Genomic DNA, 26,885 nt, shown 5'->3' on the forward strand with positions numbered 1-26,885 from the left:
ACTTTCTTGTCTATAAATGGTTCGTCTGAAGGCAGACAACAGAATCACAAAGTGCTCAGGGAAGAGCTTCCCAGCAAGAGGGGCTGCTCCCCATCTCCCAGAACCTCTGGCAAGCTGCCCATTGGCAGGATGGTAGGGGGACAAAACTACCCCAGATTCTGCCCTTGAAGCCCAGATCTGTGGGTGGCCCCCACCACAGGCATCTTGGCCCGACACACAGTGGCTGCCCCATCCTGTGTTCCCAGTTTGCCCTTCAAGGACTTGGCCTGGGATGAAAGGCAGAGAGGAGGTTAGCAGGGAGAGGGACTCGTGGGCAGTGGGGCAGGGCCAGCACTGGTCCCAGGCCAGAGTGACCACAAGATAGAGCTAGGCTGCATGGGGGTCCTGGACTTCCCAAATTCCCAAAGAAGAAGGGTTTCTCAGAGGAAGAATTATCCCGCTGGGGTAAAGACATGCCTCAGTACACTTAGTTCACACTGTGGACAAGGGTGAAAGCTTTTCTCTTCTGTTTGGGCAAACAGGGGCCATCTGCCTTCCACCTGCTGCAGTTCACTGGCCCACAAGGACACATGGCCACCCGGCTTTCTCTCTTGCCTCAGGCTCCCTCCAGCTCTCCCTCTGTCGTCTTCTCCACCTCCCTTTCTGCTTTTCACTCTTCACCTTTGCTCTCTGTCCTCTGTCCTGTCTCTGTCTCTGTCCTCACTGTCCATTACCTGTCTCCCAACCCTCTAGTGAACACTAGAGTTCCCCCCCCACACACCCGTATTTTATTCTGATGCCGTCAGGGACCTGTGAGGGCCCAGCCATGTGTAGTAGGGTGTGAGATTGCTCAGAGACTCCATGTTCCTCGCCCTGGCAGCAGTCCTGGATTCAGTCCCTGGGGGCTGATGGGCAGTTAGGAAGGACCTTGCCTTGAACCTGAGATCCAGCCCACACCACCACACTAGAAACAGGATATCAGGCAGACCTCAGTCAGTGCCAAGGTCAGATGGCCTGAGATGAAGCATGCGGGCCAGAGCCTGCCTGCCTCCCCTGGCCAGTACTGACCTCTGCACCCAGCCTTTCACAACCAAGAAGCGGGTGCAGTAAGAGCCAGGGTGGGGCGGCTTGCTTCCGAGTCAATCATAAGGCCAAAGGCTGCAAACACACAGAAGTGCTCAGGAATGCGACTGTGAACTGAGAGCCCTTCTGTCTTGATGGAACATGTTCAAGCTCAATGTTGCCTTCAGTTCTGCACAGCATCCCACAGGGAGGCATGTCACCTGTATCTTTAAATGGAGACTTCTGAAGCCGTGCTGTGTTTGGTCCTGAGGCAGGATTCTAATTCAGCCTGGTGCCCCTTCCCTACCCTAGGCTGGCAGCCAGCAGGCCCTGGGCCTGTCTCCAGCCAGGGTAATGGACACTGGAGTCAGAATAGGGTTGGGGCCAGGGTTTCACTGTGTTCCAGGCTCACAATGGAAAGTGCTAGCCTGTGCAGTACCGGGGCAGAGCCAGCCCTGGACCCTGTCCAGGCTTGCTGAGCCAGCTACCTCTTTGTACTGCACACTATAGACCCTAGTGTCTGCCAGGTTATAAAATGGGGGGTCGGCCCTGAGGCACCCACAGCACCCGCCTGCCTCCAGCACAGGTAAGAGGGGACCGCCACACTGCCAGAGAACTGGGGGAAGGTGGAAATAAAGGGAAGAAGGGTGAAAATAGAAAGAGAGAGAGAGTATGAAGAAGAACTGAACAGACACTGGGAGGAAGCAAAAACCAGAGCTGCTGCCTCTACATACTTGTCTAGCCCGCACTCAAGGCAGGAGGATGCTGAGAATTGGAAACTAGCCTGGGCTACAGAGAGGGACCCTCTCTCAAAACTACAAAACAGGAATAGAGCAAGGGAGGCAGAGAGACAAGTAATGGTAGAGGTAATCTGCCAGAGGCAGATTGGAGGGGAAGGGAGAATGAACACAATGCTGGGCAAGGAGGGGCCTCTGAGGACAGAGACAGGGTTGAGGGTGGTTGAAAGCCCCAGATGTGGCTCCGACGTGTGGGCAACTGAGCAGCCAGTCTTCCTGCGGAAGGCTGGGAGGTGTGCACTCACCCAGTTAGAGAGAAGATGTTGGGAACCCAGATGGACACAAGGGGTTTGCTCTGGGCCCCAGTGCTCCAGTGGTTTGCAAATTATCAGCAGAATCCAGGGGATAGTGCAATCAGGCATGCCCCGTGCCAAGAAGTCTGTGTTTCTTAAGGGACCAGGAGAGCTGAGGTCACAAGTCACAGTTCTGGTGGAGGGTGCCGGAAGCACACTACTCCCTCTTCTTGTACCTGCCAAACCCAAGTGCCAGGCTGGTGTTTGCACACCCACATCTGCCCTCAGAGGATGCCAGGGGCGGATGGTTGGGAGAGGCTCAGGATGCACACATTTACACTGAGTTTCTGAACAGATGTTGGCTGAGCAGATCCCATGCGTCTAGCACAGAGCCAAGCAAGGAGCTGTCCTAGACAGGAGTGTTTGTTTACAAGATTGCATTTAGTAACCCAGGTGCCTGTTCATCAGCTGGCTGAGGAGGGAGGCAACTGCCCTGTGGATGGCAGGGTACCTTTACTCTAGCTAGACTGTAACGGGAGATCCAGACCCTCACCCCTCAGCCCACAGTTAAGGTGGGTGTAAGGCATTCGTTACTGTATTTGATGGAACACTCCTGAGTGTGGCTATCACTCAGCTGGTGTGGCAAAGCCTGCTGCAAACCCATGTGATAGTGAACAAGCACAAGGGACCAAGGAAGAGAGCAGCAGAGTGTGGGACTTGAAGGAAGGACATAGCCCAGGAGAGGGATAGCTTTAGTGTGTCTGTTTCCCAGGGGTAGTCGATGTCTGTGAAGGAGCCTTACCAACACAGGGTGAGGTGCATAAGGGTAGAGGCCGCTTGGGATTGCCGCCCCAAAATCATTCAACCCAAAGATTTATTTTTCTTTGCAGCATCAGGAACCATGTCTCAGGCTGCTAAGGCTGTGGCCACTATGGCGGTGAACCCGGGGCCTGATGGCAAGGGGAAGGGGGGCCCAACCACAGGGCCAGCCCCAGCCCCTGGCCTGACCCCGGTCCCAGCTTCTGTGCCTAGGCCCAGCGCCAAAACAGGGGACCTGCCTCCTGGAAGCTACAGGGTAAGGACAGGGTGGGTGGGGGAGGCTTTACAGTCCACACTCTCCTCATCCCTCCTCCCCTTCCTCCCCTTCCTCCTCATTCTCTCTCCTTTCCAGATCTTCTCTCCTCCCTTCCGTATTTCTGAGTCTCTGCCTCCCTATGCTCTCTTTCCTCTGACTCTTTTTGCTTTCTGTCCTCTCTGGCCTGCTCTCCATCCTCCCTGTTCTGTTCTCCATCCTCATTGACCTGTTCTCCATCCTCCCTGACCTGTTCTCCATCCTCCCCGACCTGTTCTCCATCCTCCCCGACCTGTTCTTCACCCTCCCCGGTCTGGTCTCCATCCTCCCTGGCCTGTTCTCCATCCTCCCTGACCTGTTCTCCATCCTCCCTGACCTGTTCTCCATCCTCCCTGGCCTGTTCTCCATCATCCCTGACCTGTTCTCCATCCTCCTTGACCTTGTTCTCCATCCTCCCTGACCTGTTCTCCACCCTCCCTGACCTGTTCTCCATCCTCCCTGACCTTGTTCTCCATCCTCCCTGACCTGTTCACCATCCTCCCTGACCTGTTCACCATCCTCCCTGACCTGTTCTCCATCCTCCCCGACCTGTTCTTCACCCTCCCTGGCCTGTTCTCCATCCTCCCTGGCCTGTTCTCCATCCTCCCTGGCCTCTCCCTCCCAGACAGTCTGGGAACCTCAAGGGTTCCACATGCCTGGAAGAAAAGGGAATTCCCTGAAGTGTGAAGTGGTCCTCCTGCTGCAAGATGCCTGCTGCCAGGCCAGACTGTACGTAGAAGCTTAGTGGTTGGCAAAGCCAGAAACCAGAGGGGAGTGTGTTTGGTGGCAGGAACCACTCATCCCAGGAGAGCCACTAGGCCATCAGGCTGACCTCTGATTTTCCTGGAAATTCTTCCCCTAGGTCCAAGTTGCAGGGCTCCTGGAGAGACAGACTCTCCGTCCTTGGGGTTTGATTTATGGTGGCTTTACCCTCAGGTAGAGCCCTGGCCACACTTGGTTTATGACTCACATCTAGCCTGGATGTGGCTGGTTTTGATTTATGTCATTACATTTAATCATTGACTTAAATTTACTTTTTTAACAAGGTAGCATGCATCTACCTGCAAACCCACAATCCATATATAAGCTAAGATTTGATGGAAACCCTCTACCTGGCCCCAAGGGTCCGTCAGGACACTATCCCTACCATAATCACCTCAACTCTAAGTATCTGCCACCTGAACCTGGTGCCAGATAGGTGCCTTAACATCACTGAATGACAGTGTTGCTGTTGGGGCAGAAAATGTGCAAAAATCCAAATGATGGGTGCAGAGAAATGAGGGTTTGGCTGTGCACTGTGTTATGGGTAAGTGAGCGTTACCTATATTTGGGTCCACAAATAAGGAAACAGGTCATATATGCCCTGTCCAGAAGGAGCCCTTTGAAGGTAGAGGTTGGAAAAAGAAAAAGAGAAGAAGGAAGAAGAGAAAGTGGAGGAGGAGGGGAAGGAGGGAGACCCAGAGACAGTGGTGACTTCCCAGAGTAGTACCTGGCTATGAGGGGTACCACAGTGGAAGGCATTTGGTTCCTGCCCAGTGTAGAGCAGGAGCAATCCAAGAAGGCTTCTCGGTGAAAGTGGGTTCTGCATCTAGAACAGGGTCAGGGCCATGTATGCAGTGGAATATGAGTTAGTAAGTGGAAGATCCAAGTTGGGGACTCCTGGTGAAGTGGTCATGCCTAGCTGAGAAATAACACAGAGAAGAAACTAGAAGGGCTGGGCCCGGTGGCACATATACAATTAGTCCCACTACTTGGTGGTGAAAGCCAGAGGATTCCAGGTTTAAGGCTAGCCCAGATTACAGAATAAATTCCAGGTAATCTAGGCTACATAGGGAGACCTTGAATGGGAGACACGGCTCCCCATTTCTGCACCTGACCATGGTACTGACCTTGAGTTCAGTAGTGGGAAGATGGGGCAGGCTGAGGCTCATGGCATCCTGACAATGACCGACACAAGCCCTTCAGGAGTTGTTGGATCTGAGCTCCTCATCTATCAGATTTGTTCATTTGGAGGTCAGGATCATGGAGCCAGGTGACCCCTCAATCTGCCCCGGTCATGGGGGGCTTCTCTTGACAGCTGGTCGTCTTCGAGCAGGAAAACTTTCAGGGCCGTAGGGTTGAATTCTCGGGGGAGTGCCTGAACCTGGGGGATCGTGGTTTTGATCGAGTGCGCAGCCTGATCGTCATCTCAGGACCGTGAGTACTGGACGGGGAGGGACACTCTCTACCACACTCAGCAGTCACCCCTTGTCTTTCCCTGGCTTCTCTGCACACCCTGGGGGAGGGGTATGGTGCTCCCTCATTGACAGTTGAGAAAACTGAGACTCAGAGATGACCTGGCATTGTAAGGCTACCTTGAAAGGAACCACATGTCCCCAGACATCACCTCTCCCAAACATTTGTAGTGTGAAAAGCAGGTGCACTCATTGTCACCTATAACAGCACCAGGTTGTCTGAGAGAGGGCTACCCCACTCCCCAGTCAACAGACAGGGAGACCTTGGCTCTGTAGGGCTTAGTCAATGGGTGAGGTCACCCACGCTGAGTGGCAGCGTCCACATCTGTCACAGGCTGTTGGGTTTTACTCCCGGTTTTCTGAGAAGCAGAAAACTGTCTCTCCTGGGTTATCTCCATGAACTGAGGCCATTGTCCTCTCTGCTGTTGTTTCTCCACCATGGAATCCCCAAGGGGAATGGCCAGTCAGTGTTTAAAGCATCTCAAGCTGCCCACAGCACAAAAGGAAGGACCAGCTTGGGTTCAAGGTCAGATTGAGATCGGACCTACTTGGGTTCCAATGCTCACTCCTTCCTGTATTTTGTCCTGTCTCCCAGCCTGCTTCCTTGAAGCTGAAACAATAATAATAAGAATGATTCTGAGACAGGGGTTGGCACTGTAGACATCCAAGCATGGCAGGCGACAGTGCTGGCCATCTACCTTCCCCTACTTCCCTGTGGGTCTCAGCAGCACTCTGTGGTCTATGTTCTGTTTTGGGGGCCACTCACGCCTCTCGCGCCCACTCCATCCCTGGTGTGGTCAACCCCAAGTCAGTCCCACCCATTCCCTAAGCCCATCTGGGACAGGAACTGCTGGATGTGGCCATCTTGAGGTTTCAGAATGTTTGGGATGTTGATGACTCAAAGCCAGAGTATTTCTTCTCAAAAGGAGAGACGGCTGTACCCATGTCCTTTCTTTTCTGTTGTTGCTGTTGTTCAGGGGTTGTGCCCAAAAGGGAAAGACGTGGGACTGAGATCCAGGGGCAAGGGCTCTGTCGGGATCAGCAGGTGTGTGGGAAGAAAAGGATGAAGAGATGAGCAGGAGAAGGAGAGGAGAGACATTACCTGGGAAATCTCAACCTGAAACCCAACACCATGGTTGGGCACCACCTCTCAGGGCTCCTGTCCTCCTTTCCTTGCTTGTGACTCGGATGAGTCACAGGCAATGAGAATGGGCACCGGGACACTTACTTGGCATTTCTCACTGCTGATTGAGTCCTCATGGGCTATCCAAAGAGGAGAGAGGAATGTGGAGGGAGAGGAGGAGGTGACTAGACCACATCTGTCTCGTCTTTACATGAGCAGCAGCTTCCCCTCGCTAGTCATAGATGAGATTACTGTGTGAGCTTCACGTTGAGTCTGCTCCATGAGTTCCCTGGTTTCAGACACTCAAACTTTTCAGAGATGTGCATGCAGTCACTTTTTCTCTTTTACTAATGTTTAACTATCATCCATGATTGCTCCAAGTCACGTGGTGAATAAGTCAATGATGAGCTGGGATTAGAACGTAGGTCTGTCATTTCCCCTAGTCTCTGATCTTCATACCTGTGTGGCACCAGTTTCTGAGGTTCCCTCCCCATCTACACATTCTGTCCACCGCATGTGTCACCCGTTCATCTGTGCATCCATCTATAGGCTAACCCATCAGTCTAGTCTTCATCCATTTCCTTTTATCCATCTTCTATCCCTATATCACCTATTTGTTCATTCATCCAACTATTCAGCTTATCTACACACCTATCTTCCTGTCCTACCAATCCACCTATTCATCCCTCTACTCACACACCTATGCATTCATCTATCGATCCACTTATCTATTCACTCATTCATCCATCCACTTATTCACCCACCCATCAACCCACACATTCATCCATATATTCATTTATCTCCATAACCCACTACCCATCCATCCATACATACATACATACATTTACCCTTCTATCCATCCTTCCAGTGAGCCAGCCAGCCAGCCATATTTTTCTCTTTTTCTCCAGTCTGTTAACAAAACCTCAGTAGTGTTCTTTGAGGACAAGTTCACATCTTTCTTTCTGTCACTTTAATGTGGTTGGTTCATCCCTCAGGCAATATCCTGAGGCTCATGGGATGATTTTTTCTTAGCCCATAATGGTGTCTCCTCATTGCCATCTTTCTGGTGAGAAGGTCCCAGTAGCCCTCAGGGAGATAACATGGCATTCCACTGGTTATCTCTTGGTCCCTTAGAATTCCACACACATAGACTGAAGATCACCCCTCCCCCCATAATCTTTGCCCTAACCTTCCTAATCAGACTGTGGTGAAAAATGTCTAATTTTCCCTTTGTGAAAGACCCTTCACATGTGCCATCACGTCATGAGAATTCACCAGGTGCCTGAGACTCGCTGTCATGTTCCGTTTCTGCACCTCCCACCCTAGTCGTGGGCCTCCCGACTGCCAGGCTAGTTCTCAGCAAATAGGAATTATTTTTTCTCTCCTATCTGGACTTCTGGGACTACTCACATTTGACTTCCTTTGATTTTGTTTCAGTGTTTGGAGACAGGGTCTCACTATGTAGCCCAGGCTGGCCACAGACATCTTGATCTTGCTGCTTTTCCCTTGTGCTGGAATTGCAGGATGGTGTTTTATTTTAAACAATTCTTTGAACGCAAGCTTACACCACTCTAGCAATTTAAAACCTAGTTCCGTTGTTACGGGTACCTGTATGAAGCCTTGCTTTGAGCCCAAAGCAGCACTTCATACCATGACCTGAGGGGCTGGGACCAGTGCCTATTGTTCCCATGCTGGAAAGAAGTGACCAGCAGGCATCAGAATCACATTAGCAGCAAGCAGTGACTTCCCCTCAGTTATTAGTGAGTTTAAAAGAAAATCTTTCCTGGTAAGTTAGTTGGCCCCAGGTCCTTATAGCATCTAAAGTCTGTGTGGATCCCATATTGGCTAAAATAATTTGCTCAGATAATGACAAATAGTGTCTCATTTAATACTTTGCCAACTCCAGAAAATGCTAGTGTAGATGAAGTGATGAAGCCTGGGAGGGGGATGGCACTTATGAAAGTAAGGGGTTTAGCACAGAATAAAGCCCAGACCCATTGGACCCACTTGGGATTTTCATTTTGGTGCCTGGGCCTCTGTGCTGGGGAGGGAACTTGCTGATGTGTTAACCTTCCCGTCTCTGTCCCTCTTGGTCCTTCTTGTGTTCAGCTGGGTGGCCTTTGAGCAGTCTGCCTTCCGTGGGGAGATGTTTGTCCTGGAGAAGGGGGAGTACCCACGCTGGGACACCTGGACCAGCAGTTATCGCAGTGACCGGCTCATGTCCTTCCGGCCCATCAGGATGGTGAGTGCCTGGGACTGGGACAGAGGTGAGCAGGGAAGCGTGGTGACACAGGCCCATGGTCCCAGCACAGGGGAGGTGTGGAAGCAGCAGGATTATCAGTTCAGATCTATCCTTGGTTACAAGCGAGACCTTGTTGCAAAAAGAAAAAAGAAGAAGAAAGTTGCGAAGTGACTGAGAAAGGAACTTTGGGCAAAACAGTTGTGACAATTAATGCTGAATTAGCTTTGTGATGTTTAGACCGGTGTAAAGGAGATGACTCTAGATCGTGAAGATAGCCCTGCATGGTGCGTGGTTGCTCCAGAATTATTAATTGATTATGAGTTACGAGCCAGTTACTTCTTACTCACGCTTGCCTGGCTCGGGTGGTGCTGACTCTCACCTCTTGAGGTGGGAAATGTCTGTGAAGAAAACGTGTTCATGAAGGCTCACCCAGGACTACCAGGCGTTACTAATGCGTCACTGTGGATTAGGCAGCCAAAGTGCTCTCAGCACGCTGAGAATCCCAGGCTGGAATTCAGTCTTCACAGAGCACAATGTAAGAATGCAGAGCTTAGCTTCAAACCCTGGAAGGCCTTGTATGCCCATCTGTGTAATGGGTGCATTTGCCAATAAAGTTACCACTAGAGCAATGGTTCTCAACCTGAGGTCACAACCCCTTTGCCTAAACTCTATCTCAAAAAACATTTACATTACGACTCATGATAGTAGCAAAATTACAGCTATGAAGAGGCAACAAAAGTAATTTTATGGTTGGGGTCACCACACATGAGGAACTGTACTAAAGGGTCTCAGCGTTAGGAAGGTTGAGAACCACTGATCTAGAAGTTGCTATCTGATATAGTGGGCACTAGCCATTTGTAGCTGCTGTTGTTGTGTGTGTTGCTTTGTGCAGGGCCCCACACTACAGCCCAGGCTTCATATTTCTCCTGGGATTAGAGGCGTGCAACACCATAACCAGATCCTAAGCAGTTGCTGAGCCTGTGAAATTGATCTGGTCTGGATGGCGAAGAGCAATAACATTCTCCTGGTTTTACATACACCACCATACCATTTTCAAGAGCATAAAAGATCATGCTCTCATGATACATTAAAATTAAAATTATGGTTATATTTTAGACATAGATGTTTAGATAAAATATATTAGAAAAATTTTAAGACTCTTACCATTCATCCTCACCCCAGATGAATTAGTTCCGAATCTGTAGGTGCAGCTGGGGGCACCGGCCCCTTTCCTTCACCCCAGCCCCACCCCAGGAAATCTTTTACACTTAGGGAAGTGGCCCAGTTGTCTGATTTGCCATCTGTGTCCCCGTGACTGTCCTTCTCCCGAGCACCTAGCATACCCCACACACATCATTCTTGGGTCCCCGCCTCCCTTTCATCCCACTTTCATGAAATTAAACAATTGTTTCCCAAATCAAACCTGACCATTGGGACCAAATGTGCTGGCTCACACCTTCAACCCAGCACTCAAGCAGCCGGAGACAGCAGATCTCTGAGAGTTTACAGCCAGCCTGGTCTACAAGGTAAATCCCAGGCCAGTCAGAGGTACATAGTTGAGACCCTCTTAGACAGTTCTCGGTGGCCTGACTCTGCCAACTTCACCCCAGGCCCTGGAAGCCCATCAGTAACCAGAAACCTTGGTCTGTGCTGCTTGGGGTAGGTTGGCAGGCGGGGAGACTAGGCCTGGCAGTAAGCAGGCCAGCCAGCACCTGCGGGTGGCTGGAGAACTGGCTGAGCTGGCCCAAGGACAGCTGTAGGGAAAGCTATCCAGGGGCCAGGGAGGTCAGAGTCCTGCAGCAGGTCAGACTAGCTGAAGAAATTACACCCTATCACCTGACTGCAGCAGGAGTGGCCGGGGGTGGGGGCACAGGGTGAGAAGGGGTGTCTGCAAGGGGGGGTCCCACAGGGCTTTATGGGGCACCATGAGGTCTCACCTGCATTGCAATAAGGAGCCACAGACTGGACCCTCCTCAAGGTCCTCAAGATGGCAATAGTTATAGGTAATAGTCACTGGCATTGATTGTCTCCTGTGTCTCCATCCCTACCTCACACCACACATCCTCTTTCAAGGATGTTTGCTGTCTATGCCTTCTCTTCCACTCATTGTGACCTCTGCCCTACTTCCCTCTCTAGCTCTCTACTTCTGCTTGACCTACACAGTCCCTCTTAAATTTTCCTTCTCCTTTAACTCCTCCCTTGGTCCACTGCTCTTCCCTCTGGGAGAGCTAACTGACTTATTTCACTTACAGTCTTCCATGTAAGTGTGTCTCACAGAAGGATGTGCTTGTGCCCCCCCTCCGTTGCTAGGTGACAATGTTGAATGAAGCACCCCTTTAATGAGCACCTGCTGGATGTTCAGCGCTTCCTCTTCCTTTTGTGGAATTTGTAAAGTAGCCCTAGTAGGCAGAAGCCATTACAACACTAATTGTAACAATGAGGAGTCTGAGGCCCAAACATGGAAAATGAAGTTCTTCACGTTGTCAGCAATAGGCTGGGCCTCGCTCTGCCCTGTTGGCTGCACGTTCCCATGGCACTTCACCTCAGTAGCAGAGCACTTGCCTAGCATGTAGCAGGATCGGAATTCCACCCCAGCACTCAACACAGAAAGCAAAATCAACAACCAAAAGAACGCCAGTTCCAGCCAGAACTCTTCTATGCTGACATTCAAGGGTGCACCTCAGTCTCTTCCAGGTCTATCATTCAACCACGAAGTCTCTTACCCACAGTCCCGGGGGTGAAGTGGCAGCAAACCCACTCTATAGGAGAACACACTGAGGCCTGCAGGACAGAGTGAAATGCCCAAGGTGTCGGGCATAAGGACCACAGTTCAGGCTCAAATGCAGATCCACGCTCCATCTGTCTGTCCTTCTACAACCACGATCCATTGCAGCTCACTTGATTAGAATTCATATAAAGAGACATTGAAAGGGCTTCCCAATACCTCAGAAACTGCTGGGAATTGGGGATGATATTTCTCTGAAAGGTGCTATCCCTTGCTGGCTGTGTGCTGTAAATCAATATGTTTGCCCTCTCTGGGCCTCTGTGTTGCTGCCACACATTTCCCCATATGAACTTAAGCCTGTGTGGATGATTCCATTTTATCCTTGGGCACCTGAGATGTAGAAACCATTATCCTCTCTTCCCAGAGGAGGAGGGTCCACACTGGGCAAGCCCAAGAAGTCCCTGGGCTTTCTTCTGCCCACCCCCGCTTCCATTTTTGACTTGTCTTGACCTCCCCAGGACTCCCAGGAGCACAAGATCTGCCTATTTGAAGGAGCCAACTTCAAGGGCAACACCATGGAGATCCAAGAGGATGATGTGCCCAGCCTCTGGGTATATGGCTTCTGTGACCGTGTGGGCAGCGTGACCGTCTCCGGTGGCACGTAAGCAACCAGGTTCTGGGCCTCATAGAAGTGCAGAGAGAGGCTAAGGCCGCCAGAAGTGAATTGTCATATCAGGTCCCTGGGAAAGATCTCATAACCACCCCCCATAAACACATAGACACACGTACAGATTCACTCACAGACACATACAAACACACATATATACAGACATACACTGATACACACAGACACACATACACACCCAGTCACATACACAGAGAGACCCACACATAGATATACAAAGACACACAGACACACACACAGGCACACACAGTCAAATACACATAGATATGCACAGACACACACACAGACACACACACAGTCACATACACATAGATATGCACAGAGACACACACACACAGACACACACACAGTCACATACACATAGATATGCACACACACACACAGTCACATACACATAGATATGCACACACACACACACAGTCACATACACATAGATATGCACACACACACACACACATACACACACACAAACACAGAGTCTTCCAGGACAGACTGGGTCCTGGGGTTCTGCCAACAGATCACACGTTTCTGTGGCACATGACAAGTTCCACCTCCATCTACATACTAAAGCCCACAGTGGAGAGAACTCTCAGCTGCTCAGGAATAATGTGGCCCTGGCCAGAACTGATGTGGACAGAGGGCAGTTCCAGCAGAGGTCCCTAGGTGAGATGGCACTCTGTCTTCACCTGAGGGCTGCTGGCTGCACAATAGTGGTTGAGGCTTCCTCATCCACCCTAATTCCTGGCATCTGAGGTTCCCAAGCAGAGCCCTTTACCCTACTTCTTCAAGAACCTAGGGAGGATCAGGGGCCGTGTCTCTAGTCATGGACCCTGTGGATGAGTGTCCTTTTCGCCTTTCTGTAGTGCTTCCAGGATGGTAGCCTTTTCCTAGTCCCCTTTACCTTTGCCCTGAACCTCATCCATTCCTCTCAGAATTCTGAGTCTTGTCTGAGAGCCTGCCACATGCTGGGCACACAGAGGGAAGGCTGGGACTGAGGCCACTCCCTGCTTAGAGGGGTTTCCTCTGCCCAGCACTAGAGACACCAGTGTGCTCTGTACAGTGTGGACATGGTCCAGCCTTGGCTGCCCACTTGTAGCAGTGTAGAAGGAACAGGACGGGATCTGGCTCTTCCTCTACAGAAACCAACGGGCAAGCAACGGGTCAGAGAAGGGCTTGGAAAGACCTGACTTGTGTTCAGGCAAGGATCAAACGTAGTGTGAATCGCTGACTGCCCCTTTGTTTGGTGAGGGAACCTCTGTGCTGCACTCAGCCATCAGAGGAAATGAGTCCCCATCAGAAACGGAGCGAGTAGCATCACTGCCATCACCACTCCCAGAGAGTAAGCTAAGGCCCACAGGGCTCAAGTTCTGAACTTGACTCTAGGTTATTTATCTGACACTGGACAGGGCTTACAGTAGCCAGAGAGAACCCCACATATGAAGGACCACTCAGGTTTGGAGATATGGCTCTTGATGCCTTGTCCTCATTGCTGGGAGCTCAAGATTCATGTATTAAATTCCGTCCTTCCTGGACCCATTCATGTGGACTTACTGCCTACAGTGGGGGCATTCATTTCATCTGGTCCCCAAGCATACTCAAAACAGCAGCCAAGTGACAGTGCCCCTTTTCAGAGGAGAATCTACTGAGGCCTACCGGAAACGGGAAGGCCATGTCCCAAGGCGTGGGGCTGGAAAGGCCAAGCCAGGCAGGTGTGTGGACCCTCCTGGGACACTAGCTGTAAGATGGGTAACAAGAGAGAGGTTGGGGAAGAGGGAGGACCCTGGCTGTCTCTACACCTTTCCCACTCTCTTCCCAGATGGGTCGGCTACCAGTACCCAGGCTACCGCGGCTATCAGTATCTGCTGGAGCCCGGCGACTTCCGACACTGGAATGAGTGGGGCGCCTTTCAGCCACAGATGCAGGCTGTACGCCGCTTGCGGGACCGCCAGTGGCATCATGAGGGCTGCTTCCCGGTGCTGGCCGCAGAGCCTTCCAAGTGAGCCAAGCTGCACTCCTCCCCGCTGCAGCCCTCCCTGTCTCAAACTATCCCATCTCCTCCTGCTAATAAAAAGTTCCTACAGCCGAAATACCCTCGGGTCTATGAACAGTGTGTGCCCACCTGCAACATCTATTTGTAGTAGCAACTAGAAAAATCAATCATAAATACAGAAATCTCTTCAAAGATTTTTTTTATTTTTGAGGAGGGAGCAGGTCTTATGTCCCAAACTTTCTTCAAGAGTTTCCTGTATAATCAAGTATGACCTTGGTTTTCTGCACCCCTTGTATAGTGAAAGATAACCTTAAATTTCTGAGCTGCCTTCTCCTTAGAGGCGTGAGCTACTATGCTGCCTGGGATTGAAGTCAGGATTTTGCACATGCTAGGAAAGAGTTCTACCAACTGAGCAACATCCCCAACCTATTTGCTTGTTTGTTTATTTAATTATTTATTAAGACAAGGTCTAGAGACTCTTGAGATGGCTTAGTGGTTAAGAGCACTGGCTGTACTTCTAGAGGACCTGGGTTCAATGTCCAACACCCACATGGGGGCTCACAAACAGCTATAGCTTCAGTCCTCAGGCATCTGATGCCCTTTTAGGCTTCCACAGACCCCAGGGATGCTTGTGATGCACAAACATTCATGCAGACAAAACACTTATGTACATAAAATATGTGTGTGCATATATATATGTATATATACATATATATATACATACATATATATATATATATATATATATATATAAAAGACAAGGCCTTGCTATGTAGCCCAGGCTGACTTTGACTTTGGGATCCTCCCACCTCAACCTCAGAAGTGCTGAGATCACCGGGTTTACCACTGTGCCTGCCTGCTAGAGTCATCACACACAGCTCCCTGTAGCTTTCAGCCTACTTTAGATTAGTGTTATAATCCTTCCAGTCGAACACGTGAAGGATAGCAGGCCCAGAGATGGGAACAGACTTGCCCAAGACCGCACAGTGAGTGACTGCACTCCAATCCAGGTGATCTGGCTTCGGGGCCTGCCCGGCAAACACTCATCCTCCCCAGGTGACTCTCTGCTTGACTTGCAAATGTTCTAGAGTGCATTTGCACTTGGAACATTCAATAGACTCGTGAATTTGTAAATAAAACATTATTATAGCACTCCAGGAAGCAGAAACTCAACCTCAGATACTATGGACGGTAGGCAATCTCACGAAGAGAGCAAAGGCAGTGTAAAGAGGGCTGTGTGTTAAGTCCCAGCAGCAGCTACAGTCTCCTGGACTCTAGCTCACTTGCCCTTGACATGAGTCAGTCGCTGATTAGCAAGTGTCGAAGAAAAGCACAAACCATCTGATTTTTTTTAATGTTCCTGTTTAAACAATGAAGATTGAAAGGAGCATTACTTTGGAGTAATCAATTCAGCCCTCATGTCCACCCAGAACCATGTCTTCCGGAAATCTCTATAAGCATTATTGACTCCTGTTATCAACAGTTAGTATTGACTGACGTCAGCCGGATGTGGTGAGAAGGGTGTTGCTATGGATATCTTCCAGGAGAAGAGGCTCAAGTGATGGAGCCAAAGACAGCTTCGTGAAGCGTGAAGCATAGGGAAGGCTATATTCTAGGCAGAGCAAACACAGAGCCCTGCTGGCCCAGATGGCGCCGACGTATAGGTGATTAAAAGAAAACAGATGCATCTTCCTGCCACCTGCTAGAGACTGCTGGTAGACGCCTGTGATGTCTGCAGTGTGGAAGCAACACCCTGTGTGGTGGCCAGCTTGCACAGCTGTGTCCGGCAGCTTTGCAGCGCCACGAGAACAGGCACAGGTGCAGAGAGCTTGTGGTCGATGGAGCAAAGCATCCTGGGTGGGGGCAGTAGCTTGGGGGTTGTGTGGGCAGAAGTGGGGACAGGTTGGGAGGCTAAGTGGGCAGGAGATGAAAGTGATAAAGTAGGTGGGGCCTCCTAACACCTCTCTCTGTGCTTTCTTGGGCTTCAAAGCAGAGGTGCCATATTACTTAGCTTTCCTTGGGTCTAGTGCTATGACACCTACATCCTGCCTCTTCCCCCTCCTACCACACAAGGTGGCCAGAAGACAGGCTTGTTTGTGGACCAGGATTCCTGCAATGATCCAGAGGCACAAGTATTTGGTCTGTCATTCTGCTGGGCCCTGGGATGTGTCCCATGAATGGCTTCATTCTGGGTCTTTTCTCTGCCAATCAGTAGCCCCACTGTCTCTTCAGACCCATGGTTCTGAGGCTACATACATCACCAGTCTTCCATGAATTCCCTACCTGGAGCTGCCAATTCCTGCCATCATTCTATCTCTCTCTCTCTCTCTCTCTATCTCTCTCTCTCTCTCTTTCTCTTTCTCCCTCTCCTTTTCCTTACTGCCCTGGGCTCCCTTGGTTTTCTTTTTGATATTATAGTCCAGGCAGGCTTTGAACTTATTGTGTAATCAAGGATAATTCTTAAACTTTTGGCCCTCCTGCCACCAGCTCCTGAGTCGAGGAATTAAAGCTGTAGCAGAGCAGAGCCCTACAGTCATGAGCCACACGAACTTAACCTTCCCAGTTGCTTAGCTCCAAGGTCCTGCTAGTAGTGTGATGCACCATGATCTCATATTTCCACAAAGAGAAAGTTGACTTCCATGGACACCAACTCAACCGCTATCCGGTCACTCGGAGTTTTCATTTCATGCTTGTTGAAAGAACAATTTTGGTCCTCTTACACGACCGTTTTCTTTTGCTTGTGTCCATCTGATGAGTCCTAGAAAAGACAAACAGAGAAGCTGGGGCTGAAGCTCAGTTGGTAGCCATTCACCTTGCCTGCTTGGATCCCCGGGTTTGATCCCAGCCCAGAAAATGTGTGGTACCACATACCTATAACCACAACACTTGGGAGGTGGAGGCAGGAGGATCAGGTAATCAAGTATATCTTCTGCAATGTAGGGAGCTGGAGTCAACTTGGGCTACATGAGACCCTCGGGGAGGGGGAATGGTGACAGGAGGAAACAGTGGGACAGGGAGAGAGAGAGAGAGAGAGAGAGAGAGAGAGAGAGAGAGAGAGAGGAAGGAGGGGGAGGAACAGAGGGAGAGAGGGAGGGAGAGAGAGAGAAAAAAGAGAAAGAGAGAGAGAGAAGGAAATGAGGGGAGGGACAGAGGGAGAGAGAAAAGGGAAGGGAAGGAAGGGGAGGGACAGAGAGAGGGAAGGAGGGAGGGGGAGAGAAAGGAATGGGGGAAGGACAGAGGGATAGAGAGAAAAGGAAAGGGAAGGAAGGAGAGGGACAGAGGGAGAGAGTGAAAGTGGCGGGGAGGGAGGAAGCAGGGAGAACAACCAGGAATTCACCAGCCTGATTAATCTTAAATCTCCTTCCTAGTTGCTCTCAGCTCAGTGATAGCCATATTATTTTGATGGTACTGACAGGTGAAAAGAATTGGGCAAGTTAGCATCCTTAGATTAGATATATACACTTGCCAAAACAAACACAAACTCAGGAGAAAATAACAGTTGCTATTTTTTTATTTATTGTTTTGCCAGCAAATTTACAAGCACATAAGACACACTATAAGAAAAACAAAGCATACAAAATACTCTAAGCAAAATAAAGACTGGGGATGAAAAGGACACACACTTGGCCAGGGTAATCACAGCAGATGTGGCTCCTGCCCCAGGGCCTGACTCCAGCCTGCCTGACCACGAGGGAAGACCTCCAACTTCAAGGTGAAAAGCCACGATGTGTTTTGAAAACAAAACCCAGTTTCAATCTCAACTCAAATCATGAGGTTTTTTTTTTTTTTTTTTTTTTTTTTTTTTTTTGTGGTGACACTGAGGAAAAACAGGGGCTGGTTGCAGGGCCTACTTTTCTGGAAGATTCTCCAGAAGCCTGGAGACCTGCCCCTCACACTGGGCTTACAGCTGCAATTCAGATGAGCTGGGAACTCCCATCCCACGCCCACACTAAATCCAAGACCTTAAATCTTTGATTCCAGGGCCTTTGAGAAAACAAAGTGTCTCCCTGGTGGTGCACCTAACCAGCATCTTTCAAGCTTGAGGAATGATATAGGTTGAGTGTGTGTGTGTGTGTGTGTGTGCATGCACATATGCACACAGGGTAGGAAGGAGTAGCCCTGGAAGTGCTCAGGGGCACTGGTTGGGATTAGTCAGCATCAGACACTGAGGACACACAGCAGCTTAGTTCTTGAAGATATTGAAGATACGGTTCCAGGGTGACCCAGGGAGGCTCTAAGGAGGTGAGCGTCTAAAGGTGGTGGTGATGCTGCATGACTAATCCCAGCCCTGGGGAAGCAGAGGCAGCAGGATCATGTTTCAAAAAACTGAAAGGATTTTGGGAAATGCCTACCTTGCAAATGTTGGGTGTGGTAGGCAGTGCTTGCAATTCCAACACTGGGGAGGCAAAAGGGCTTGTGAGCCAGTCAGTCTAGCCTAACAGATGAGTTTCTGGTCAACAAGGGACCAGGATTCCAGAATATAATACTTCAGGTTGCCCTGGGACACACACACACACACACACACACACAAGTGCAAATAAAAAACAGCAGGACAAAACCAGAGATGAACACTTTGTTAGGAGTCATGTTACCATGGCAGTCGGTCACCTGAGTAAGAGATCAAAGGGTGCTTCCTGAAGCCTGGCCATCCAGAGAGAAATGATAACCCTATCGACTGCCTGCTGGAGCAGGGACCCACTGCTAGCTGTGCCAGCTAACTCCTGCTGCCACAGCACTGGCAAAGTGAGAGACCTGTGCTTGCTTTAGTACTAAGAGGCCGCTGTAGCCCTCAAACCAGGTTTCCTGACTGAGATTGTTTCCTCATCTGTAGAATGTGTCTAATGAGAAGAAACCTCAGAAGGCTGTTGGGGAGGTGTGAACAGACAGGTTGAAAATTATTAAAAACGAAACAAAGCCAAACCTAGTGGTGCTGGGAATGGCTCTGAGAGTGTTGGGCAAGCTCTCTACCACTCAGCCATGCCCTTTGCCTCGAGTCCAGGCTCTGTGCCCGAAGAAAGCTTAGTCATTGGCAAAACCTTCACATCGCCTTTTGAGATGACAGGGCTAGGTGGACATTAGACGTGTGTGATTGATGCTACATCTCTATCCCATGTCAACATCCTCTGGAGGCCCCCTAAGTGCCACGCTCTGTGAATCCGTTAAGAAAGTGGGTTGGCGGGCAGATGAAGGAGGCTTCCATCCTGGAACGATGGAAATGAGCTTGTTCACCAGCCTGCTTTCAATGTCGCATCAGATTCCCAAGCTGATCTGTAAGGGATCAGACCTAGCGGGTGACATCCAGATGGAGGCCCGCAAGCCTTTGCCACCTTGAGTGGCAGCCAGAAAACCTAAATTAGCTATCCATTCAGCTCTGTCTCCCCTGTCTTGCCCTTCCTCTGTACCCTTGTACCTGCCCTGGGATGCTTAACTACCCCTTAACTACCCCTGTTCCTCCCCAGAAGCTCCCAACAAGAGAGGTCTCTACAGAAAGCGGTTGGCCACACCATCCCCTGATGAACACCTTCCCAGTCTCCATTTCATCAAGACTTCTTCCCGTGGTGCACGGGAGCCTGGAGCATCCTCTCACCTCCTGTCTTCATGCAGGGCCCCATGTTGACCCCTCCCCCACGGAATGCTGTACCTGCCGCCCTATGCTCTGCTGTGACTAATGTGATTTTCATGACTAGTAGCACACGCCGCCCTGCCTGAGCTTCAGGTTATGATGTAATCACTCCATGTTTCCTCCCTGAACCAGCTTAGACCCCTAGTCCTGTCTGGTCAGTTACACACACTCTACTGTGAAGTTCTGAGGGATCCGACTTTCTTCCAGAATCATAAAGCCCAGCACAGAGCCCTCCCTTGAGCAGAAGTCCCCTTCTGATCTCTTGTTTGATATCTTTCTTCACCCATAAGTAGTATGACACTCCAGAGTTTTAAATGTGCACTCAATAAATGTTATGTCGTGTGGTTTTATTGTAGAGAATTGACTTCACCGAGGTGGGGACTTTGGCAGTCCAACATCTCCCCCAGGGCGGACACTGCTTAATGGAGTCCATGAATGAATGACAAATACGTATCTGCATCCTTTGGCTTCTCTGGTGTGTGTGTATATTTGGGTTAATTGTAACTAGAATAGAAATTTATTATATTTATTTTTATATAGGTATGGGGATACTGTTTCACAACTCCCCCGGGGGTCAGACAACTTATTGGGCAGGGGTGTCTGCTCTCTCCTTTCATGATGTGGGTCCCGAATCGAACTCAGGTTCTCAGACTTGGAGTCAGGCGCTGTTACTCACTGAGCCATTCACCAACCGCAGAATTTTAATTTAAATATTTATTTTTATTACTGTGTGTGCCATGGCACACGTGTGGAGGCCAGGGACAAGTTTGTGGAGTCGGTCCTCTCCGTGGGTTTCGGGGATTGCAAGTGTCTTTACCAAAAAAGATGTCTCTCCAGTCCCAGAAATGTATTTTAAACAGTTAACACACACGTAAACAGAGGATAAAGAGGACGCAGTGAGAGGCGAGCCTCCACGCTCACACCTAGGGCTGGCTGCTTGCTGGGGCGCTGTCCCGGGCTGAAGGGTGGCAAGACAGCCAGGCATCTGAACGCAGGCCTGAGGGGCTACGCCCTGCCTGAGGCGGTGCGCGTAAGAACGCCCGCGGGGCGGCAGGAGCTAGACGTGCAGCCCGAAGCGGCGGGAGCCCCGCCCCCAGGGAGGAGACGAAGGCGGGGCTGCGCAGAGAGGGGCGGGCGCTCTCGATTCCACGCCTCTTGCGTCGCGGCGCGCGGACTCCCCCTTGCAGCTCCGCCCTACCGGAGTAGGGGTGGGGGGGGAAGCTGCGGGGAAGGGGCGTAGCCGAGGCCGTGTGGGCAGGGCCTATCCATGTCCCGGCCCCCCCAGGGCTTCCCGGCAAGCGAGGAATCCTCCGGCGAGAGGGTCGCGGTAGGGGGCGTGGTGAAACTGTAGGCCACAGGGGCGGGGCGTGATCACAACTGGCCCCGCCCCTTGCGTCACGACACGCGGCCACGCCCCTCGCGGCGCCTCCCTGGCGGCCGGCGGGGAGCCGGAGTCTGCGCGGGCGCCGACTTGGGCACGGTAGGTGGCGGGGGCCTCGGCCAGTGCCGGGTCAGTGCTGCACGGCGCGGTGGGAACTGTGGACGGCGCGGACAGGTCCGGCCGCCGCGGGGGGCGGAGGATCTCACGCGTGGCCTGGAGCCCCATCCGCGCGGCGCCGCGGGGAAGTTAACTTGCGGAGGTCGCGGCCCACGGTGGTTCTTAGAATGCAAATGCCTCCGCGCTCTGCCTAGTTTCCCGGTTTCCTGCCTCACACGTGGGGAAACTGAGGCCTGGACTGTCACGTGCCTGGCCGCTGGGACTCGCAATCAGGACAGCAGTAAACTCTCCCGCGGGGTTCCATGCGCGCGCGTGTTGGGGAAGGGGCTTTCTGTTTTGATCCTCACTCCCTCCCACCCCAGAGGTAGTGCCCCTTTCTCCCTGCGTCCCCTCTGTTCCTCGGCCCTCCCCCACCCGTTATTTCTTTCATCCCAGCAGGGTTGCCTGATGGTTAGGCCCAGCTTTCTACACTGGGGCAGATCGGGGCGGGAGGTTCCGGTTTAGGACTGGGGACGTGCCCCTTCTCCAACCCGTTTTCAAGGATGCAGAACTGGGTTTGTTTCATTATCCTAAAGAAGCTGTTAAGTTATTCGTGGACTGCTGCACCCGTCTCGGCCCGAGCTTATCTATTTACCATATTCTTGTTTTAAAAACGATACCGAAGTATTTCATAACAGCTTTCTAATGATACAACTCACCCTTTGGACGTGAACTTTAGGTGGGTTTTAGGATACTTAGATCACTTGTCCTCATTGTCTCCTTTTAGAACATTTCACATCCCCCAAAGCAGTGCTCATTGACACTCCTAAACCTCCTTACCCAAGCCCTGGACACTCTCATCAACACCTACTGTCTGTCTGTGAACTTATCTGTTCTGGATAGTTCTCTGTGTGGTTCCTCCAGGGATCATAGGCTGTACCGGCGATCATAGGAGTGTGGGTGTGTCTCCACTTATCTTTTTTATGACTGAATAGTATTTCCTAGTGTGAATAGACCATATGTATATATTTTTTGTCCAATGACTTGTTGCTGGGCAGTGGGTTGATGCTCCTTTTTGGCTGTGATTAATACTGCTGGTAAGAGTGTTGTGCACATTTTTTTCTTGGTACATATATATTTTCAGTTCCATCTAATACTTAACCTAGGAGTGGGGTTCTTGGGCTAAAGGGTCTTTTAAAGCTTAACATTTAGGAGCTGCCACACTCTCAAAGTGCTCTGCTGCTTCACACGACTGCCTGTGGTACGTGATGGTTGGGATGTTTGTGACCAGGTCTTCTGTAGCCCACGCTGACCTTGCACTCCTGACCCTCCAGTTCCCACCCTTCAGTACTGGAATTAGAGGCATGTGCAGCCTGCCTGGCTTGAGGGTTCCCACAGTCCTGAGTGTGTTTAGTCTCTCCCGAGGAAGTCAGGACACTCCTGGCTTCAGTGAATTTGTTACTAATGATTTCCTAGTTCCTGTAAAACAAGTATCTCATCAATGGACTGAAGGGTAGCTGGCATGTCACTGGGGCAGTCCTGGGACCAGCACATAAGGAGCATCTGCAGTACCTGGTGGTTTTGGGGCCTGGACCTGCCCCCTCCTTCCTTCCCTCCCTCTCTCCCTCTTTCCTTCCCTCCTTCTCTCTCCCTCCGTCCCAGTGCTGGGCAAGGAGAGGCCGCAGAAGGTGCTCAGTCAGGGCTCTTCCCATGGAAAGGGAGGTAAAGGTGTGTGTGTGTGTGTGTGTGTGTGTGTGTGTGTGTGTGTGTGTGTATAGACAGGGTTTCCTGTGACTCCGTCTGGCCTTCATTATGGAACTGAAGATGACCTTTAACTTCTAATCCTCCTGCCTCCACCTCCTAAATGCTAGCATTATAGACTTGCGTGTTAGGGCTTCAGGCATGCTAGGATAGCACTCTGTCAACCAAACTGCATTCCTTTTATAATTATTGTGGGTGGTGTGTGTCTATGCACATTTGTGGGTCTGGGAAGGCCAGGGGTTGATGTGGGGTATCTTTATTGCTCTTCGTCTTGATTTTTGAGACAGACTCTCACTAAATGCAGAACTTGCCATTTTGCTTTGACTGGCCAGAGTGCCCCTGGGGCCTGCCTGACTCACGGTGACCCCCAGTTCTAGGTTGCAGACGCATGCTGCTGAGGCCAGCTTCTTTTTGTTTTTCTTTTTTTCCTCTCTCTCTCTCTCTCTCTCTCTCTCTCTCTCTCTCTCTCTCTCTCTCTTTCTTTCTTTCTTTCTTTCATGAAACAAGGTCACACTGTATAGCCTTGGCTGGCCTGGAACTGACTGATATCTGCCTGCCTCCTAGCTGCTGGAATCAAATCTGTGCGCCACCACACCCAGCCTGTTGCAGAAATGATGGACTTCCAGCCTCGGATCCTCAGGCTAACATAGCATGATCCCAGTGAGATGTTTGCAAAGCCCTGAGACACATTCTTGAAGGGAGCCTGATTTCTGAAGGTCAGTCCAGGCTTCTGGTAGTCACCTGTTGCAGAGTTTAAAACATTACCCTGCAGGTCCCAGTCCCCAGGTTCAACCTGGTGTCACCTGGTTGTAGTTGGTGACAGAACTGGAAAAGCAGAGCCCTAGGCACTAAATGTCGCTTTCTCATTCTCCCTGATTTCCTGGGTGAAGAATGCCGTCTAGGGAATGGGAAACTTCTAGGCCTCGTGACCCTGTCAGAGGAATGGGTGTGCATCCTCAGAGCTTAATATGTGATACCTTAGATTCCAGGAGGCCGCCCAGGCATTACCCATGTGACACCGTGGATGTGTTTGTAGCTAGAGTGTGGGTTGTATGACTTCACAGTGACTTTTTGTGAGCTTAGGTACGACTTGGGTGGCTTTGATTGTCCAGGTGTCACAGAAGCTCTCCTGAGCAGCAGTCTTTGCCTGCCTCCTGCCTCCTGTGCCCTGCTGTCTGTGAGGCTCGGTGCTCCATGACCCATAACTGGCCCAGCTGCAGACATACCATAGAAGTCTGGGATACCCCTCTCTCACATCCTAGGCTGCTGGCTGAGGAGGAATTGTGGGCATGAGTCATTTGAAATAGCTGGAGGGCTGGGCCAAGCCCAGAAATTGCAGGGGAGGACCAGGGAGGACATTACTGCCAGGGAGATGGAACTGGGGGCCCGGCTGCCAAGTGGATTCTCACATTTACCAGGCTATTGACCCAGGCTGGTCTGTGGCAGAAGGCTGGCAAGGTCAGAGAGCTGGCACAACCTGCATTTGTACCACCACTCCACTTGGAAGCAAAGCCTGGAGCTGTTGCTGCTTGCTACCCCTGGGCTGAGTGTGCAGAGCAGAGTACAAGGGGCTGCTGCCTCTTGGGGATAGGAGGGGATGGTGGCATAAGCTGAGTGAGATGGGCTCCTGGAATCTAGAGCCTGCCCTTTGTGAGCCCCAGCCTCCCTACCAGAGTCAGTGAGTCCAAACCCGGCTGACACTCACAGGGCCAGCTATAGCCCTTCACTCAGTTCTGCCCACAGCAGAGGCACAGGTGGCCCCGGTGGCCGCTTCAGGGTCACCCAGATGCCACTTAGAGAGACTGATTGGAGGCCAAGGCCCGTCCTTATAGTTTACCCTCCTCACCATCTCTTTTCCCTGTGTAAGGCCCGGCACACAAGCCCCTGGGCACAGTGGTTTCAAGTGTGCACTACTCGTGTGCACCCGTTTGCTGTCTGTGTCTTACTTCCCCCTGAGCCGCAGGATGGACACAGGACTTTCTAAGTCCCAGCTCCCTCCAAGACTGCTGACTTTGGGCAAGGCGCTTCCCCACTCTGGGCCTGTTCTTCCTGCTAAGGGAGGGGTTTACTGCCTGTGGTTTTTGTTTAGCTCCTTGGCGGTGATGTGGCTTTTCTAGGTTGGTCAGTTGGCTTTGTAGTTATGGGAATTGAACCCAGGGTCCTCTGCGTGCTAGGCAGACTCTCCCATTGAATTACAGCCCCAATCTACTTCTCACGTTTTTTTCATTTTGAGATAAGATCTCACTAAGTTGCCTAGGCTGGCCTAGAACTCTCTCTGTAGCCTAGGCTGGTTTTGAACTTTGAATCTTCCTGCTTCAGCCTCCCAGGAGTTAGGATGACAGGCCTGTGCCACTGGGCCTGACTGCTTTTCTGGTTTTACTTGAACTGACTTTCAGATATTTGTAGGGAAAAATTACAGTTCTAAACTGAGCAGTCTGAGGCTCCCTCAATTGTCCTGGACTGTCCTGATCTCTGTAGTCCCCTCTTGTCCCCAATGTTACACACTCAGGACTGGCCCCAAGAACTTTGAACTGGTGTCTGAGAGCTTCAAGGCTTTGTGGATGGCCAGGGCCTTCCTTGTGTCTTAAAGCCATTCCCATTGCTTAACATCTTTTAAGGCTACTTTATCTTCCTTGATGTGTCCCCCTTCACACTCCTCAAGTCACAGAACATCTCCTTGGTAGGTTCAGGTCTGCCCTAAGCATCTCAGCAGGGGTGCGTCCGGTTCTGGGTTCTGTGAGCAGGGACATTGTCCCCTCCCCGTTTCTGTCCCCAGTAGCTACACCTCTTATTTCCCAAACACTGAGGCTGGCCTCTAGTCAGTTTTCAGAGGCCACACAAACTTGATTATTGTCAAAGGTGGCCAGCACACGTAGGACTTGTTTCGCCCACAGAGAGACCCCCTGTACCATTGTGCACAGTCACGTCTGCTGGGACAGAAGACACTGCACACTCAGTAGCATGAGGGCATATTGCAACTCCCTAGGAAGATGCTGCTTCCAGATCCAGGGGCAGTGAGGACTCCTTTTTCCTGGGGACCTGGGGAGTTGGGTGCTTAACATCTCCGCCATGCTGGTTTCTAAAGAGCACATTTGAAACAGTGAAGGTCTGAACCCAAGAGTCTGTGGGTCCTGCCCTACCCCTTGTTCTGGACTTATGCTCACTGACTGCCTTTTATCTGTGGCTGCCATATCACATAGAGTACAGTAGTTCCCCCATATTCCCTTTCCAAATTTACTCTGTCAGCAGTGGTTTGAAAATATTAAATGGAAGTCTCTAGGGAAAAGCAGTGTGTCCATTTAGACCATAGGTCTTTCTAAGCAGGGCCTGTGGTTGAAGAACTTGCCCTGATGACTAGGACTTGATTCATTTCTCGTCTTGTATATCCACAGTGTATATGCTGTCTGCCCACTAGTCACTTCTTAATTATCTGTTATGACATCGGCTGCCAGTACTCCAGAAGACTTAAGTAGCCTGGTTTTACTCAGTAATTTCCCCAAAGCACAAACTTTCATCATGGCATTTATTATAATAGATTTTATTGTAATTCTTGTTAATCACCTACTGGGTCTGTTTTATTAATTGAACCCTGTCACGGATGTGTGTATAGGAAAAGTGCGCTATGTATGGGGAACTGTCCCTGATCAGCTCTCTGCTGGCCGCGTATGACATCAGAGGGCTGGTGTAGTCTGGAGAGTGGCCGCGAGACCTCCGAGCTCCTGCGGCGTCCTGTGGAGAGTCTGCCAGAGACTGTAGTCTGTCCATCTGTGCTTAGCTCTGCTTGTTGAGTCTCCTCAGCTTGGCTCCATCATGGGTAGTGCTGTGAGCTCCGGTTTGGTGTTT

The 26,885-nt window shown here is 50.8% G+C and overlaps 2 protein-coding genes and 1 long non-coding RNA gene across 3 annotated transcripts in view; 2 read left to right on the forward strand and 1 right to left on the reverse strand.

The window, feature by feature from the left end:
* Positions 1-1,385: 1,385 nt before the first annotated feature.
* On the forward strand, positions 1,386-14,278 carry Crybb1 (crystallin beta B1). Its single transcript, XM_048450647.3, has 6 exons — positions 1,386-1,627; positions 2,962-3,146; positions 5,260-5,378; positions 8,649-8,781; positions 12,025-12,167; positions 14,008-14,278. The coding sequence occupies exons 2-6, from the start codon at positions 2,973-2,975 to the stop codon at positions 14,189-14,191; spliced, it is 753 nt and encodes a 250-aa protein (XP_048306604.3). The 5' UTR covers positions 1,386-1,627; positions 2,962-2,972; the 3' UTR covers positions 14,192-14,278.
* LOC125410919 (uncharacterized) lies at positions 8,407-9,766 on the reverse strand. Its single transcript, XR_014998767.2, has 2 exons — positions 9,129-9,766; positions 8,407-8,910 (listed from the first exon to the last, which is right to left on the reverse strand). It is a non-coding gene; the product is annotated as an uncharacterized LOC125410919 (long non-coding RNA).
* A 6,854-nt stretch (positions 14,279-21,132) lies between the features above and the next one.
* The window catches only part of Tpst2 (tyrosylprotein sulfotransferase 2), a 36,051-nt gene continuing 30,298 nt past the window's right edge, over positions 21,133-26,885 (forward strand). Inside the window, exon 1 of the mRNA XM_048450630.3 lies at positions 21,133-21,284. The gene's annotated coding sequence lies outside the window, so the exon portion shown is untranslated. The remainder of the gene's footprint in view (positions 21,285-26,885) is intronic.

Source organism: Myodes glareolus, chromosome 2 (assembly GCF_982192425.1).
Source record: "Myodes glareolus chromosome 2, mMyoGla1.1, whole genome shotgun sequence".
Taxonomy (NCBI): Eukaryota; Metazoa; Chordata; class Mammalia; order Rodentia; family Cricetidae; genus Myodes; species Myodes glareolus.